At 35.5% G+C, this 17,672-nt stretch overlaps 2 protein-coding genes and 1 long non-coding RNA gene across 8 annotated transcripts in view; all 3 read right to left on the reverse strand.

The window, feature by feature from the left end:
* Positions 1-5,145, reverse strand: part of LOC127941805 (high affinity cAMP-specific and IBMX-insensitive 3',5'-cyclic phosphodiesterase 8B-like) — a 58,631-nt gene extending 53,486 nt beyond the window's left edge. The window contains exon 1 of the mRNA XM_052537237.1: positions 4,945-5,145. Coding sequence (XP_052393197.1) covers positions 4,945-4,989 — 45 coding nt within the window. The 5' untranslated portion in view covers positions 4,990-5,145. The remainder of the gene's footprint in view (positions 1-4,944) is intronic.
* LOC127941807 (uncharacterized) lies at positions 761-2,468 on the reverse strand. The gene is made up of 2 exons (XR_008149145.1): positions 2,212-2,468; positions 761-954 (listed from the first exon to the last, which is right to left on the reverse strand). It is a non-coding gene; the product is annotated as an uncharacterized LOC127941807 (long non-coding RNA).
* A 1,121-nt stretch (positions 5,146-6,266) lies between the features above and the next one.
* Positions 6,267-15,320, reverse strand: LOC127942193 (angiogenic factor with G patch and FHA domains 1-like). 6 transcript variants are annotated; one of them, XM_052537840.1, is made up of 16 exons: positions 15,217-15,320; positions 15,074-15,130; positions 14,392-14,612; positions 14,214-14,313; positions 13,945-14,132; positions 12,895-13,032; positions 12,592-12,792; positions 10,190-10,712; positions 9,925-10,027; positions 9,796-9,847; positions 8,898-8,999; positions 8,643-8,808; positions 8,451-8,530; positions 7,094-7,221; positions 6,886-6,985; positions 6,267-6,793 (listed from the first exon to the last, which is right to left on the reverse strand). In XM_052537840.1, exons 3-16 carry the CDS (start codon positions 14,593-14,595, stop codon positions 6,587-6,589), a joined length of 2,292 nt encoding a protein of 763 aa, XP_052393800.1. In that variant the 5' UTR covers positions 14,596-14,612; positions 15,074-15,130; positions 15,217-15,320; the 3' UTR covers positions 6,267-6,586. The 6 variants fall into 6 exon arrangements, with proteins under 6 accessions (XP_052393800.1, XP_052393801.1, XP_052393803.1 ...); XM_052537841.1 differs by having other exon boundaries at positions 15,228-15,315; XM_052537843.1 differs by having other exon boundaries at positions 14,392-14,608; positions 15,217-15,250.
* Positions 15,321-17,672: the final 2,352 nt, after the last annotated feature.

The following is a 17,672-nucleotide window of genomic DNA, read 5'->3' on the forward strand; positions in this document are numbered from 1 at the left end:
GTAAATTATTGTAGATCAATAATAATTTTTGGTCAGTCGCACCTTCCAAAGATTATATCACAGATCATCCACTTAAACTAAACAATTTATCCACCCTTATGCTATTATTAAAAATGTCAAAGCTGCTGTTTACCATTAAATAAATCATATGAACACTATATGTTATTTTCATAAAAATAAATTATTGCTGTCTTCTGTGGAAGTTTATTTCCGCTTAATTTACAATTTCGAGTTTATATTTTGCAGGTCTTAGGAAAAAAATCAGAACTGTGAGATATAAAATCCAAGATTTGTGGAAAAAAAAAAATTGTGAGAGAGAAAAAAATTAATCGTGAGATAAAAAGTCACAATGATCTTTTTTTATTCTGTGGTGGAAATGAACTTCTTATTCTTCTGCTTATATAACAAAGTGCAGACCAGTTATTAAAAAGTGCAACTAATGCCCTGTCAGTATCATGGTATTATATCTTATGGACAAAATAACATGTTACATACTATGGTATAGAGCCCGACCGATATGGTTTTTTGGGGGCCGATGCCGATATTAACTCGAAAAGAGCCGATTTATAAGCCGATATTTTGATTTTGAAAATAAACTGGATATTAGACCCATTTCCTATATACTGCACTTACACAACATTCAATAGCAAAATATCTGCCTGTTCTATGTATGTGGGCTGTATAAACCATTTTCCAGAAGAGATTATGTAAAAAAATAAAAAAAAGCCTTAGATTATAGTCTCAATGACTAAACAATTGCACATCAAAAGTATATATTTTTTAATGATAAAAAAAACAGCCTGATTTTAAACATTTAACACTTTTACTTTCTTCCAGTTGAAGCTGGTTTTAACAGTCTGTGTGTGTTCTGTAAATAAATTATAATACTAAAGTTAAAGTATTTGCAGAAGTAGTCCCACACTTTGCTGCTACAGCATGCCCTTTTTCAGCCATCTGTAGGGCAGAAAGAGACAGAGAAAGAATAAGCATGTGTATTAATAATATCACCATGTATCATTACTCGTGTCATCATTAGAATTAGAATTATAATAAACAGGGATCTCCTACATAGGCAAAAATGAGAAATATATATATATTTTATTTGTCAACCAATAGGTATTACCTATTACCTACTTCTATTTAACAATATTACAACATTTTCCTGTTATGTCTTTAAAGCTGCTTTGAAACAATCTGTAAAAAATAAAAATAAATAAAATAAAAAAAGCGCTTGTTCAGCTCACATTTATTTACATGTCCCCTCTGGTTAATCATTTCTGACGCACCTACTCGAAGTTGAATGGTTAACGTTAGTGTCATGAACACACCGCTGTCAATTTTGAGAAGAACCACCTTCAATCAAGTTAATAGCAAGCATTTAAGGGGCCTGCTAAAAAGGAAGCTATATTAGCGTTAGAATAACATAAGGCTGTAGCTATCGAATATTTTAGTAATCGGGTCTATGATAGGCTTTTGTACATTCTGCTGAACAACAGTCTTTAACTGGACTTTTATTTTGACGGGTTGGCGTACATTTACAGTTCTGTGTATGTGATGTGATGCTGCTTTTACTTAAATCAAACGGTCAAATGCTCATGAAGTGACTGTCAGAGCAGTTCTGGAGATGTTGTTCATGTGTTCACGTGCTTATTTAGTGAGACAGCAGACGCTGAATTCACCGCGAGCTTAATGCACTTACGTGTGTTTAATGAATGAAGAGGCGCTTCTGCGCCATTCATTAACAGAGACGCGCAGAACATGCAGGATTCATATTTAAAAAGACTATTCCGGCTTAATACTTACAGATATTCGTCCATATCGTGATTTGATGTAAGTGCAATGACCTATTTTTAATGAATTCATTCAATAACATAACAGCTGTTGTTTTTTCAAGGCACGCTGAACATAACTTCTAGTCATTGCCCCCCTGCCACAGTTACCCGGTCATTATGTGGGAAACACTGCAGATATATTTAGAATAAGTTAAACGATAACGTTATAGTTTGACCTCTTATTAACGTTCGCACTCTTCCACTGATAAACATGGTATTAGCTCTGTGGCTAATCTAATATAGCAATGCATTAGCGGCTGTAAGTGATGTTACAGAATATTTATAAGTGATAATGATAGGACCGTTAGCTAGAACTACCACATCATTGTATATACAGTGTATGAACTAAATCATTTCACATGAAGAACGACAGACTCACCGTCAAAACAGAAAAAAAAATCTCCGTGGCTGGCTTGGCTGATCGCTTTCTTCGCTAGTGGATTTCTGGCGCTGTTGTCAACTCTGGAGCTGCAGAGCTCCCTCTGGTGGGTAAACTATGCAACACTCATAACATGAGTAAAGCATGAGACTGTTTCTCATCATTCATTGGCCGTTATAAACGCCGATGCCGATTTAAATGCAATAAGCTCATATCGGCCGATAATATCGGCCGGCCGATATATCGGTCGGGCTCTACTATGGTATTCAATAATGTTAACCTGACACCACATGCTGTGTTATATAAATATAGTAATCCTCCAGTACCCCGATATAAGATGCAAAGGCAGTAAAAAAAACAGACAGTGGATAAATGTGTGTATATATATATATGCAGTAGTAAATCTTCATGTAGTCAAGATCATAGCCGGCACTGCTGAGAGCAATTAAAAAAAAAGAATTTCACAGAAAGCGATGCCACACTTTTACACTTCTTCGTTGTTAGAGAACTACAGAAGCTCATGGCAGATTCATTATGAACTCTCAGTGTGACTGTTAAGTATTCTTTAATCAGCCTCTCTTAATGGAAATTACAAAGTACTACAATTACTAAATGTGAATTAGATTAGAAGTGAAAATTAATCTTTGGGATATCTTATGAGATTTTAAGATTGCAGCTGAGAACATTTTAATATTGGGCAATCAGCTGGAAGAGGCTTGATCGAGTTATTTGTTGCAATCTTTGCTTTAAACGAAACACCTGATCTCTCCAACAGCAAGCAGAGTTCAACATTCTCCTACATTACAACATCCCATCTTCATCAAAGGAATAAAACTTCCGCTTGCACTCATTGCAGATGATTCAGTCTGCCCAGCATGTTACACTAACTGCTGACCGTTTGCTCTGTATACATGAGCCCACCCATGACCACCCTCTGCTGGAGAACTGCAACACTGTCTAGATAAATCACAGAAATCTCCTGACACTTAAAGGGCTCATGAACTGCCCTTGTCATTATTTTGTACTGTTCTCTGTGGTCCACTTATACTTTAATCAATGTGTACATCAAAACATCATTTAGAAGTAATAGGCTATTTTTCTCATCTCATCAGAAAGCTTTGAATAGGAGGGGCTGATTATAGATGCATTACAACACCCACTGCTATGATTGGCTAACAGTTGTGTTTGTTTGACAGCCTACAGCCTTCAGAGATGGACACTGCTGTGATTTAGATTAAAAATGCATAAATACTCAGTGCAGTTACAGTTGTGTGGTGCACCATTACTGTCGGATCCTATAGTCTTTTAGTTTTTATCTTTCTGAAAATCCTGCGTTGAACTGTGGCTTGTTTGTAAACAAATCTGTGGTAAAATGAAGTGAATGAAGGACTGAGTTCTTACTGACGTGGTCTGGATCTTCATTAAAAATAAACTTCATACACTCTTTCCTAATGTTGGGAGATCAGAAGAAAGGCGATGCAAAGACTCCTTCAATAACTTGGCACAGCACAGCGTCTTTTTCTCTTCAGAGCATCTTTATCGTTTGGTTTCTGTGTAGACTTTCTTGTTATTTACACTACATTTGGCAGTGATGTAGAAGTAAGCGTTGATGATCTTCTGTGGAGGCGGGGTTTATATCGTTTATTATTTGGCAGCTTGACTTCAATATAAGATGCTTTTAGAATAACAAGAAAGTTTTGAGTTTTGAAACTTACAGGATGTTTTTATAGTACAATGAATGGCCTATTATATGTCAAAATTTTGATTTCTCAGTTCATGACCCCTTTAACATCTACAGTGTAACTAAGAGAACATGAATTCTCAGTGTTACAGTGTAACTGACATTACTTCAGTGCAGACCAAAAAAAGAAATGCCTCAATTAAAAATCTTGGCAGCAATGTCTCAAATGAAACCCCTTCAAAATGTTAGCACATAACAAAACCAACTATTAAAGAACAAATGGTTCATAAAGATAATTAAGCCATTATTAAACTGCAAATACATTAATAGGGGAGAGTGGGGTAAGACGTGCCACAGAAAGTGCCAATTTTATATGCTTAAAGTAGCATAGCCTAGATGAAACTTTTTATTTTTCTTTTTAAATACATATTCTACATAGCAGGTAACGTAAATGAGTTCATAACCTATTCAGAATTACATTTTAAAATGCAAATTCTCACGTACTGCCCAATGACTCAACTTAACCCAAAGAGTGGACAAGTTCTCTGAAGTTATAGGGTCCTGTACACGTATAATTTCATCTCGAGACAAGTCATATTTTACTGTTTATTTCAGTAAGTAACGCATATGCTTAAACATTTGGGGGTTTTTTTAACGTTACTTCGATCTCATTTATTTTTGGCTAAAGGACCATTTAAGAGTGTCACAACTTACCCCACTCTCCTAAACGTTGTCATGAGGAGCGCTGACTTAAAGAGGACCTGAGGTTACCCCCCAAGCAGAACAGGTAAAATCTATTAACTATTTAAAGTCCTTAGAAGAGGATTTTTTAAATTTGTTTTGTAGAGAATGAACAGAACACGGAGTAGCATTGGCTACTCCTCGTTTCCTTTTCAGAACGGTCACATTGGCTAAACTTAATCTAGTTAAACGTATAACGACAAACTGAAACGACCTTCGATGGCTTGATAAAAAAAAAAAAAAAACGAGTTTTATAAGAAACCTTTTTCCATAGGATCCGAAGATTTTGATTCGTTCAGAGTGAATCTCACCTCTATCCGCTGTCCGTTGGACAGCAGCTGTGTGCACGCGCTCATCTCTGTCCGCCCCGGTCCAAACTGCCCTCAAGAGGTTCGGCTACATCCAATCCCACCTATTTAGAGTTAAAACTTCGTTGAAATCAGCACATTGTGTCAACATTCTCTCCACCAGGTCGCACCGAAAGGCAATACTGCCTGGGAACTTTTTGAGGTTTTAGGTAGGCTACGTTTCTCTGAACTTTTTCACCCACACGAACTGAACGGACAAGTGCGCGGTCCTAGCGCCGTCGGCTCGTGCAGATTCATTTATTTCACCTAAAAAAAAACAACAACAAAAAAAAACACTTTGCATAATTATTTCTTATTCAGTTTGTCGATTACTGGCTATTATACGAGTTATTTGTTATTGCATTCATTACATGCTCAATGTTATTCCAGACTGCAATTTATCATTAGAAAAATATTACATATTATTGTACATTACAGTAATGGGAATTTTAATAGTAATAATATTTATTACACTAATAATAACAATACTTCTTATAAGTGTCTAAACATCAGAGAAACACCACTGAAAATAAAGAGAATTACCATATTTGACAAATGATATATTTTTTAAATATAATACAAAAACTGTAACATTTAAATAATAATAATAAAAATTCACTACAGTAATGGGAATGCTAATAGTTATAATTCTAATAATAGTAATAAACCATGTTTATTACTACTACTAAAAATAAATATTATTATAAACATTGTATTTGAACAGGATTTCTTATTTTCTTATGAGAAACTCTGCTGAAAATAATGAGAACTACAAATAAAGTTAAAAGTAAAACAAGTACATTACTATCATGAGAAGTGCGGGAAAGCACCGTGCTGAAATAAAACTCACCCAAAAATAATAAACTGGTCTTAAATGACCCTGAAAATATTCATCAGCTATTTTTTTTTCTTTTGATTTTGAGGTGATGTGACCCAGACATGAGGTTGATACAATAAGGATAAACGATAATAATTGTTTTTATGCATGCAAGAGGTAAATAATAATGTTTAAGTGGCTGAATTGCTATAGGTTCCAAACTATACAGAGATCAAACTGGTCCTAACAGCTTTGTGTGTGGACAGTGATACTAAAGTACCACAGCTTCACCATCACAACACATGGGACTTTGTTCTCTAACATAACTAATTATTTGTTGCCTGGACAAACGGCAGTAAGAAAAGACTGATTTAAGACTGAAGATTAGGGAGCTAAATAAGTTGCTTTCTGATTGGACAGGTTTAACGGCAGCCCTCAAGTACAATGCTGCAAAATGATTCTCAAAACATGTCTTTACAGATAATTTATTATTGGAACATTTTGCATGCATTCTTGCACAGTAAGGCAGACTTACCCATTTCATTTTAGGATGCAAAACAATTATAATTTGGAATGCATTTACTGTTTTTTATTGTTTATTTGTCCAAGATATTCTGTATCTGAATTACACTGCAAAAAAACAACAAACAAAAACACTCTCTCTCTGACCAGCAATCTTTAAAACAAACTTGCATCTATTTACAAACCTCATAAGAATAAGGTCTTCAACTGAAATTACTATAAAAGTTAACCAAATGATGGCCATGTCTGGCATCAGATTCAAAGAAGTCACTCTGTGCCCTGACTTTTGACCCAGGCTTTAGGTGATTGGCTGGTTTCAGTATGGGCGGAGTCAGCCTGGCAGGCGTCAGAGAACCGTTCCCGTGCACGTTCCCAGTTCCGCTGGGTTTTGGTTTTGGTGAGTGAAGCGTCTTCTATCGACACAGCAGCTCCAGCACCGAGACCGGACTGAGCCTTGCGCACATGCAGCTGAATCTATGATGCACACACAAAGAGAAGTGAGTGTAAATTTCACGCACTAGCACACATAACCCTGCGTAAACAAAACATGGAGAAATCAGTATTACTGGATCCTTCATTCCAGCTCCGTCCTTGCCGAGCCCTTCTCCTCGTTTCCAGCCCATCTTCTCCAGCATCTTTCTACCCTTATTCTCATCTCCAATTTCACTACACACACACACACATATATATTTAATTCATATTGTCACGCAAGATGTCTACTGTAGTGCACATCTGTTTAAGAGGGATAAATGTTTGACTGAATCGGTTACGTACACGTGAACAGAAGCAGGAGCATCATCTCTCTTGAACGTAGCCTCGCTGCCGACTTTTTGCCGGCGGTTTTCTGCTCTATCTTTATACCTGCTGTTCTTCAGGGCTTTCTGCTCCTCATAATCACTGCTCTGAAACACACACACACACACACACACACAAGTATTTGCTAAACAAGCATAGTCAAGAGTTTCAAGTCACATCCAGCGGTGCTGAAAATACAAACATTAACAGAACAAAATTAAGTACAGTTTGTGAATTATGACAATGAAATATAATACATCAGTAACCTTTCAGCAGTAACACAGTACAACAAGAACACTTAAGAACTGTTTATAAGGCAAGGGTGTTCTGGATGGTTACTAGGGGGGGGTCACAGGATGAATTAAAAGTATTTCAACCATTAAATTATCATTGAAAATGTAAATTAAAATCTTACTGTAATCACATAGTTATTTTAGTATAACTTATTATATAATATAATTATTATAACTATTATAGATTTTGGTAATATTTTATAACTATTATAGATTTTGGTAATATTTTAAATTAGAATCTTATGTAAGATTCTTGTTTTTAATTTTACATTTTAGTAAAAAAAAATTATAAATTTTTCTGTCTATAAAGTTTGTATTACATTTTAGCTTCTTTTGTTTTAATTCTTTAAGTACTTAAACTAAATGCCATTTAGATTCTTATTTCATTGAATGTTTACATTCTTTCAAGTAATATATATTTTTTTTTTTTCATTTTTTAGGCTTAAATATACACGTTTAAGTGTTAAAAATAACAAAATCAAGAAATTAAATCACATTTCGTATTTTTTTCCTCAACTATTGTTTTTATTGAAGAACATACAGTTAATACAGCAGAAACACCAGTAATATTTTTGACTAGGGGGGGGGGGGGGCTTTCCAAAGTCATGTTATTATTGTGAACTAAAACGGTAAAAAAAATCTAGCTGCCAATGCAACAATTCTCATTTTTGTTCAAGCTGAAATTCAGAATCAATGATACTAAAATAACACTGGTTGCCTTCAAGTCTTTTCAAAACATCAAATATTGTATAAATGTGGCAGCAAAGATTCATACTTAATGATTTAGAACCAACTTTAGGACAAAGTATGTATAATAACAGCAGTGATGCTTGCCTTAGCATGATAACAGTAGCATCATTTTAAAGGTTAAGTATTGTTCCTGCTGTAGCTTGCAACACATAGGAATAGAGTGACCGTCTCTACTTACTGACCTTAAGAGGGCAGCACTGAGCGTAACCATCACAAAGCCCACATTAACATGCCTGACCTCTGCTTTAAAAGTTTTACCAACAGAAGAGCCTGTAAAGAACATATAAACTTACTTTAAGACCATATTTAACCTTCATCATCTTCAGTTCTTTCTGTCTTTGAACCTCCTTGGCCTCTTTACTGAGTATAGTTGCTGAAACATACAGAAGTATGCATGTCATAAAAAATGTAATAACAGCAATTGAGTCATACTAAACCATAAGCCTATAATAACTGTGAGCAGAATCATGTGGACTTGTATATACCAGAGGTGTCGTCTTTCTTATGGCGGCTCAGGTGTGCAATGATCTGTCCTGGTTCACAGCCATCACATGTGTCTGTTCCCATGTGAATGTGGAAAGACAAAACTGTTTCTCCCATCTTAACTTCATCTCCGTGGGTCAGAGGGCAAGGGTCACAGCGAACTTTGGGCTGCAGAAAACATGTTTAAATTCTGATAAACATCCTTATATTGAAACGTGTGTTAAAGGCTGGTGGAACAGAAGAGCTGTGTTTGTTACCTGCAGTATTCGGTTTCCATTGAGGACGGTGCCATTCTGACTTCCCTGATCTATCAGCATATAACACTGCTGCTCCTGGTCAAAATAAACTTCTGCATGGGACTACACACAAGAGATAGAGAGAAGAACATCAACACAGAGAAAACACTGTCAAAATGAAATCAAATCCATTTTTTAAAACATGTTCCTGGAGTTATAATTCTATGTCCTCTAGAAAAGTTTGGGGTCAGTAAAAAAAAAAAAAAAAATGTATACAATTATTCAGCAAGGACACATTAAATTGATTAAAAGTGACAGTAAATACATCAATAACGTTTCAATTTCAAATATATATATTTTACATTTTTTATTAAAATAATTTCATTTAAAAATGAAAAAAGTAATCATGGTTTCCACAACAATATTACACTGAAAAAAAAAAAAAAAAAAAGTATTGAGCAGCAAACCAGCATATTAGAATGATTTCTGAAGGATCATGTGACACTTAAGCCTGGAGTAATGATGCATTACAGAAATAAATCACATTTATTCAAATAGAAAACAGTTATTTTAAAATGTAATATTTCATAATTAAGTCTTACTGTATTTGTTTAAATAACTGCGGCCTGAGATTTTTTGCAAAAATAAAAACAAATTTTAGTGACCCCAAACTTCTGAATCATGGTTTGTGTCGGATTACAGAAGTAAAATGCATTGCAAATTATGCTTTAAGATAGTTTTTAAAATAAACAAGGGATTTAGAGTATAATTCAACGTACAATAATTATTTAATCCATATCAAGACTATATCTGACTATACAAAATGCCTCAATCTCAGCATTTTAGATTGTTTCATTTCATAGTAAAAATGCTTTTGACCAAGAATGTGTGTTTACAGTTTGATTTGGGTTTGTTTTACCTTACTGACTCCCATCTCGGGGATTCTGATGGCATGATTCATGTCTTTCTCTCTGCAAACAGAAACACACAACCATTTGAACTCGTACACACAATGGATGAACAGAACCACACACAGAACTGTACCGACCGGCCGATGGTGGCGACTGTATCAGCCGTGAAGATGAAAAGCGTTCCCGTCTGCAGCACAGGAGAGCGAACCACAGTTACCCGAACACACGGCGGCCAGGCTTCTGAAATATACAAACCACACACACATTACAGATAGACAAAAATAAAATGCTACAGTAGTGCAAAATATGGCGTGTTTACCTGATAACAAAAATAACATTGTATCTTTAAACAACCAATACCAAACAGCCACCAGGGGGCGCATTGTTCACTCCCCTCCTCACCTTCCTGCATCAACGTTTCCATTTCTCTCTCAGGACTCTCATGTTCTGCTTGGACAGGAGATACAGACGAGGATGAGAATGATGACGATGCTGGAGAAAGTTCTCTCTCTCCATCTGATTCGGTGAGCTCGCCCTCCTCCGGCTCGCTCTCACCGCTCACGTTATCAGAGCGTGAGTTCCTTATTCTGCGAGTCTCAGAACGCGATCTCTTCCTCTCTTTCCTCTTCTTCTTTCTCTTCCTGCTGTGCGTGTCATCGGAATGCGACCCATTTTCGCTCCGCCTCCTGCTATGTGATTCATCAGATTGTGATTCACTCCTCCTCCGGGTTTTCTTTCTGTTTGTGGAGCGATCTCTGCTTCTTTCTCGGCTCTTGGTCCGTTTGGATCGTTCTGCACCACTGCGTCGCTGCAAGTTTTGGGAGCGAGACTTTCGTCCTTTTTTAAGTGATGACGCATCATCCTTCTTACCACACTGGTGGTTTTCAGATGGTCTGACAGTCTCAGGCCCCGCCTCTTTATGGTCCTGTCAGTGAGCAAACACTCAGCCAATCAGGACGTCACCAGTTGTGTCTCCACATCATTTTGAGATCAAAATATAAGATTTGTATTTTCTTTCAAGGTCCATTTGAGTCTCAGTTTTCAGTTCAAGAAAATGTAATGCAAAACAACCACAAGAAACCTCAACATCCAAACAACGCTTACTGGTCTGGCTTAAGTTTTCATCATAGTTTGATGCGTTTTTAATTCTTGTCCTTTTTGGCACAGAAAAGATGGTGGAGAAGAGTGCGGCATGGGATATATTTTTTTACGCAATCCAGATTTGTAGAAACAAGCCTGTGCTCTGACACCGCATTATACCCCAGTCAAAATACCAACAATAAATGTTAAATCAAATAAACAAACTGGTTTACCAGGTTAACTACTAAAGGGAAAAAATTCCAAAGTACAACAGAATACATTTTGGCATCGTACATACATTACTGTTCAAAAGTTAAAGGGATACTCCACCCCGAAATGAAAATTTTGTCATTAAATTAAATGTCATAAAAAAAAAAAAGCTTTGTTCATCTTCGGAACACAATTTAAGACATTTAGGATAAAACCAGGAGGCTTGTGACTGTCCCATAGACTGCCAAGTAAATACCACTGTGAAGGTCCAGGAAAGTATTTAAGACGTCGTCACAATAGTACATCTGCCATCAATGGTTCAACCATAATGTTATGAAGCGACGAGAATACTGTTTGTAAGCGAAGAAAACAAAAATAAGGACTTTTTTTCAACAATTCCTTTGTCAAGAGTCTCCTTTGTGCCTCTCCACATCACAGATTTGGAGCGACATGGGGGTAAGTGATTAATGGCAAAATTTTCATTTTGGGGTGGAGTATCCCTTTAAGGTTAAATAAAAAAAACTAAAAAGTTTTTAAAGTCACTTTTGCTCACCAAAGCTGGATTTATTTGATTAAAAACACAGTAAAAACAGTAATATTGAGAAATATTTTTACAATTTAAAATCGATTGTTTTGATTTGAATATATTTTAAAATGTAATTTATTCTTCTAACACAAAGGTGAATTTTCAGCATCATTACTCCAGTCTTCAGTGTCACATGATTCTTCAGAAATCATTCTAATATGCTGATTTGATGCTCACATCTCTTTTTATATTATCAACGTTGTAAACAGCTGTGCTGCTTAACATTTTTGTGGAAACTGAAATATTTTCCAGAATTTTTTTATGAATATAAAATTCAATTCAATATAAATATTCAAAAGCATTTAAAAAAAATTATAAATATCTTTACTGTCACTTTTAATCAATGTAATGTATCCTTACTGGATACAAGTATTTATTTATATAAAAAACAAAAACAAATGTACTGACCTTGAACAGTAGTGTATTTAGTAGTGAATAAAAACATGTCTTTCGCTTGTTATGACCATTTGGGTCAAAAAATACTAAAACTCTATGTAACTTTACAGCTATTAAAGACCGTACCTCTCACTCCAACCTGCTTCAAATGGTCTATCTTCAACTGAGCCAATGAGCAAGTCAAATCCTGAACCTACAGCGAAAGGAAGAGCACACGGTCAGCTCCACCAAGCATCCCAAATGACGGACCCCTTCCTGAGACCCCCGAATATTCTACAGACCCTCACGAACACAAACTCAATTCAACAAGAGCCAGAACCAGAAGCCAGAAAGAGGTTTTTGAATTAAAAAAAATTCAATTCCAGAAAACTGAGACTCATGATGGTGGGAAAATTTAGAAACTGAAATTAAAGTGGTTGACAAATTAAACTTCAAATGGGAAATCAAGAAGAGGAAGAGTGTCAACCAACAAACACAAATCTCTGTGATTACAAAACTATGCAAAGACAATGTGTGTCCATGTGCATCTCACCCCTCCATCAGGACAGGAAGCTCTATCGGTGTTCTTCACCGACTTCCTGTTTTTCCAATCTTTGGTCTTCCTCTGTGGCGTCTGCTCCACTTCGGGATGTGCTGCAGGCACCTCTATCCTAGAGTGGAATTGGTATTTTCCACTCTCTGGGTCAAAGTAATAGTACATGCCTGTGTTAGCATCATAATACAGCTGACTGGACTGGGGGAAGAGGAAAAAACACATTAACACAGGCAATTAAGATTACACATGCCCATTACACAAATGGCAGCAGTCAAGCGTCCCGACAGAAGAAGGACTTACAGAGTCGTAGTAGAATCCAGTGCTGTGGTCGTAGTACATGCCAGAACTTTCATCAAACACAAAGTTGGTCTGGTTCAACGCTTCCTCAGCGGTTGCTCTCAGCATGTCTGCAATAGAGCCACCTTCTCCAGAGGCCTCCTGAGAACAGTCAAGAAACTGGCTCATAATTATTCGTTGAAATGAGAACTATTTTTATTACTGACAGTAAACTGCTCGGATTTGTTTAGGATGAATGTTTGATCATTTTGGTTTAATTTTTAAAATTGTTTCGGTGATATGTTGGATTGTTTTGATCATACGTTAAGATTATTCTGGTATTCTGGGTTATTGTGGCCATATTATGATTATGTGGCTATAAAATTAGTTTGACAAAACTTTGAGTTAATTTAAATGTAAATTATTGTAGGCTATATCTTGGATTACTTTGGCTATATTGTGGATTCTCAGTAATATATGTGAGATTATATTTATTTATTTCTTGCTACATTTTTGCCAAAATTGAAATCATTTGGGATATTTTTAGATTTATATTGTCCATATTTTAAGCCCTTTGGATATTAATGTGTACTTAATTTAGACTAAGTTATAATTTTCACTGTGCTGGATTATTGTAGCCAAACGTCAGGCTGTTTTGTCTAAATGTTGTTGTTGTTGTTTTTTTGGGCCATATTTAAATTTCTTTGTTATATGTTTTATCATTTATTTATGTATTGTATTTGTAGACTGTTTTGACTATATTTGGATTGTTGTGGCAGTAATTCAGGTTTTTGGCAATATGTTAGATCTTTTTTTACTCCGATTTTATTTACAGTTTTATCAATTTGCCTTATTATTTCAGCTACATTCTGGCATTACTGTAATTTTTGTAAGATTTGTTATATCTTCTTCACCATTATGCAGATTTGACATTATATTGGACATATTTTTGACATTTGGTAGTATTTCAACTCAAAATGCAACACGTGCAAACTATGTCAATACCGACAATAATAAATGTCCAGAACTATTATCGGAAATAAATAACACTTAAATAAGTAACACTTGTCGTACCTCTGTTTGTGGAAGATCACTCGATTCATTTGGTAGCTCAGGATTGGTTGGTGCGGTCTCAGCTGTTACATGATGCTCCTCAGTTGGTTCACAATATCCTTGAGATTCCATGACAGCATTCTCCTGTGCTTCTGCTGTGGTCTCCGTTCCGGACTGGTAGTATCCGCCATAGTAATAATTATAATAATCTGTTTCAGGAAGAAAATAACATTTAAATAGCACATCAGTGCTGCAGAAAAAAAGAAAAAAGAAAAAGAAGAAAGCCCAACCTGTCTCTGTCCATGTATACTCCTCCGTCTGAGTCTCAGCATCTACTTTCTGCCTCTCTCTCTTCTTTCGCTCATGGATTTCTGCACTCAGTTGATCAACCTAAAACAACACAAACACAATGCTATAAATCTATGCTGCCTCAAAACGCTCTTTGTTCTCCACAAGCACATGGCTCACCTGCTGCCTGAGATCTTCGTTGTAGCTTTCTGTCGTCTTCTGGAGTCGTTCACTTTGGATGAGCTGTTTCTGTAACTTCTGAAGTTCATCCTTGCATGTCTTCAGCTCCTGTCGCAGCTCCTCGGCTTGTGATCTCAAAGACACAAACTCTACTTCCAAACCCGGATCACTGGATTCCAGATCTGGGTTTCCTTCTGCAGCCATTGCAGAGGAGGTTCTACCTAAACATAACAAAAATATATTTAAATCTTTAGAACTAAAAGAGTAAGATACTTCATGTTGTATATTTTTTATAATAATAATAATAATATGACACAAAAGTTATCTCTTATTCAAATTAATTCTATTACTTTACGTCAACGATTATCTTATTTGTGTCTTATTTTTCTGAGAAAAATTAGTCCTTAATCATTGTTTTTTATACATATAAATACAAAGTTGAAATATATATTTTAGGAAGAGAGTTTCTCGCGAAATAATTATTTTGGGGGTTTTAGAACTCCTAACTATACAAGTATTTCGTAAAAAATGCATAAAATGCTGATACTGAAACCATACCATTAAAATAACAATCTGAGCATAACAATCTACTAAAATTCTCAACTAATTATATATGATATAAGATATAATAAAAATATATGAATTTATAGAGATTTTATGTTTTGTATTAAGGCACACTCACCGATTTTAATTTCCCGTTTTCCCTGCGCGTTCCCAGATTCACTGCGCGCGCGTCAATCTGCAAATCAGAGATAAACATCATATGACCACCGTGAACTGGACACATATTCGTGAAGAAGTTTGTGTGATCGTAAAGTGCGTTACAGGGAACCAACGTGCTGAAATTTAATCCCACTGCTACGGACGCTGCCATACTTTCACTTTGTGATGTCATGGCTTACTAACTCCTTCATCACTTCCGGTTTTTCTATGGCGGCTCGCGCCCCCCGGTGTAGAACTCAATTAATGCATCGACCTTCGTTTGGTCGAAGCGACAACCTTTTACATCAAATATATAAAGACATAGGCTTTTCATTTCTTCATTTACGTTTAACCTTTGTTTCATATGTTTTCAGTGTTTAGAAAATACGCGAAGGGCAATTTTGGGTTCATGTATGTTTGCAGACAAAGTGTCTACCAAAAAAAAAAAAAACATTTTCATCAGTTATAAAGATCTTTTTCAACATTTTTAAGAATATTAAACATAACAATCCTTATCGGAGGTCTGGCGTTCTCAATAAATAAATGCAAAAAAATAAAAAATATATTATTGTTCAACTTTTTAAATGTGACGTCTTTAAATTGCTTGAAGTGATTGAGAAACAGCAGAGGGCAGTACAGGCAAGTGAAATTACACTCCATCCGTGGTTCCAAGGAGATGGGGGGAAACTAAAAACCTTTTTAACCTTTTTATAGATTTGTGTGTGTGTGGGCGTTAAATGTTTTAACCTTTCAGTCTAAAAGGTTGTGAGTTTGGAAGCCAATCTGTCTGTAACATCCCTCACGAAGCACTTTCATTCAGGATATGATGCTGAATCAAATTAAAACCGTGTTTATTCTAACACCTGCGTCAGGCTGCAAGGTGAATAAGATGAGACCACAGGTGCATTTAATATGACAGAAGCTTAGAGGCCCGTCACACACAGGAAGAGTGACAGCTTGAGGAAATCAAGAGATTTACACCACCTTGCTTCCCTGCACTGCTTTCATGGTTATGTTGCCTCAAGCGTGTGCTTATTAGTATTTGCAAGTTTTAACAGAATTAGTGAAACAAGAAGTAGTGCTTCCTTCACTGTTAAACAAAAATGTACTTTACACAAACATTAGAGATGTACTAATTTACGAGAACGGCATGTTCATCCTGTGAATGAAGTGTTTGTTTAATTAGTACACTACAGTTAGAGATGTGAGTGACTTCATTAAGATGACAGGTTGAGAATTTTTCATGACACACAACAAGCACATTCACTTATATACTTAACCCTCAAGCATCCCTCATGACAAATGTGGGCAATATATATATCTTTATATATATTTTTTATAAATAGTTTTCTTATTCTGACCATCACTAAATTTAGGTTTGCCACCTGAACTCACACAAAACGGACTCGATTTCACAATTTAAGTGGTTGAAAAGAAAAACTCCATAGCGTCTTCCTTCGTGGTCAAAAGTGGATATCCATGGGAAATGAATGGGATTACAGGAAATACAATAATTCTGAAAAAAAAATTATTTGTCCCATAAAAATCAATAAATTCAGCGCAGTGCAGATCACATATATACAGAAATGAAGGGGGAGCCTATACAACATTCTCATTGTGGCAAACAGATAAACAAAGCATTGAATGAGCCCATAACAGAGCAGATTTTTTCAGAGTTTGTCTTTTCCTTATAGCATATAGCATTTGTCTGCATGCACATTTTGGCATTTGCCATCATTCATGTACCATCATATATCACCAAAGTAACCACTTTTTTAGGTTTTGGCTGTCTAAACTTACTGGAATGATTTTTATTATTTTCATTTTTTACTGAAGTAAAATAAATATTAAATATTACATACATTTTACATAAAGAGGTAAGTAAATAAATAAATAAAAAAACAATAAATAAATTGCATGAATTGATAGTGTTTTTTTATCGAAGATAGTGATATGTTATTTATTTAAAAAAATTAATAAAATAAAATAAAAAATGTGGGATCACACATGAAAGCTTCGTGCCAAATTGTGTCCAAAAAGGACCAATCAAGGGCTGCTATATGAAGGATGCTTGAGGGTTAAGCTGACATTAATTACAGGACGTGTTAGTGTCATGACCCTCGAGTAAACCCTTCCCGTAAACAGTAAATTACAGGAAACCATCCATCTCGCTTGAATTATGCAATATTTCCATGATGATTAACATGGCTGTGAGCATGTAATGTAAATGTAATCAGTGGTATTTGTTAAATCAAGCATCATAACTACTGCTTATACTCAGGGTAACTGATTTAACCCTATAAAGGCTACGGTATCAAATTTGACATGCAAATTTCTAAGACCTCTAAGTCATCTACATGATCAAAAGTCTGTTGTACACAATCTACTATTGCTGATTACTACATTTACATTTATTAATTTAGCAGACACTTTTATCCAAAGCAATGTAAAAATGCACGTTTCTTTTTGCATGTGAGACCTTCACTGGTTTAAGTACATATAAGAATAACCTTTATATTGTTAGTAGTATTTAAAGACTGAAACTGAACATAGCCACTTTATCTATTCATCAGATTTAG

Source organism: Carassius gibelio, chromosome A21 (genome assembly GCF_023724105.1).
Source record: "Carassius gibelio isolate Cgi1373 ecotype wild population from Czech Republic chromosome A21, carGib1.2-hapl.c, whole genome shotgun sequence".
Lineage (NCBI taxonomy): Eukaryota > Metazoa > Chordata > Actinopteri > Cypriniformes > Cyprinidae > Carassius > Carassius gibelio.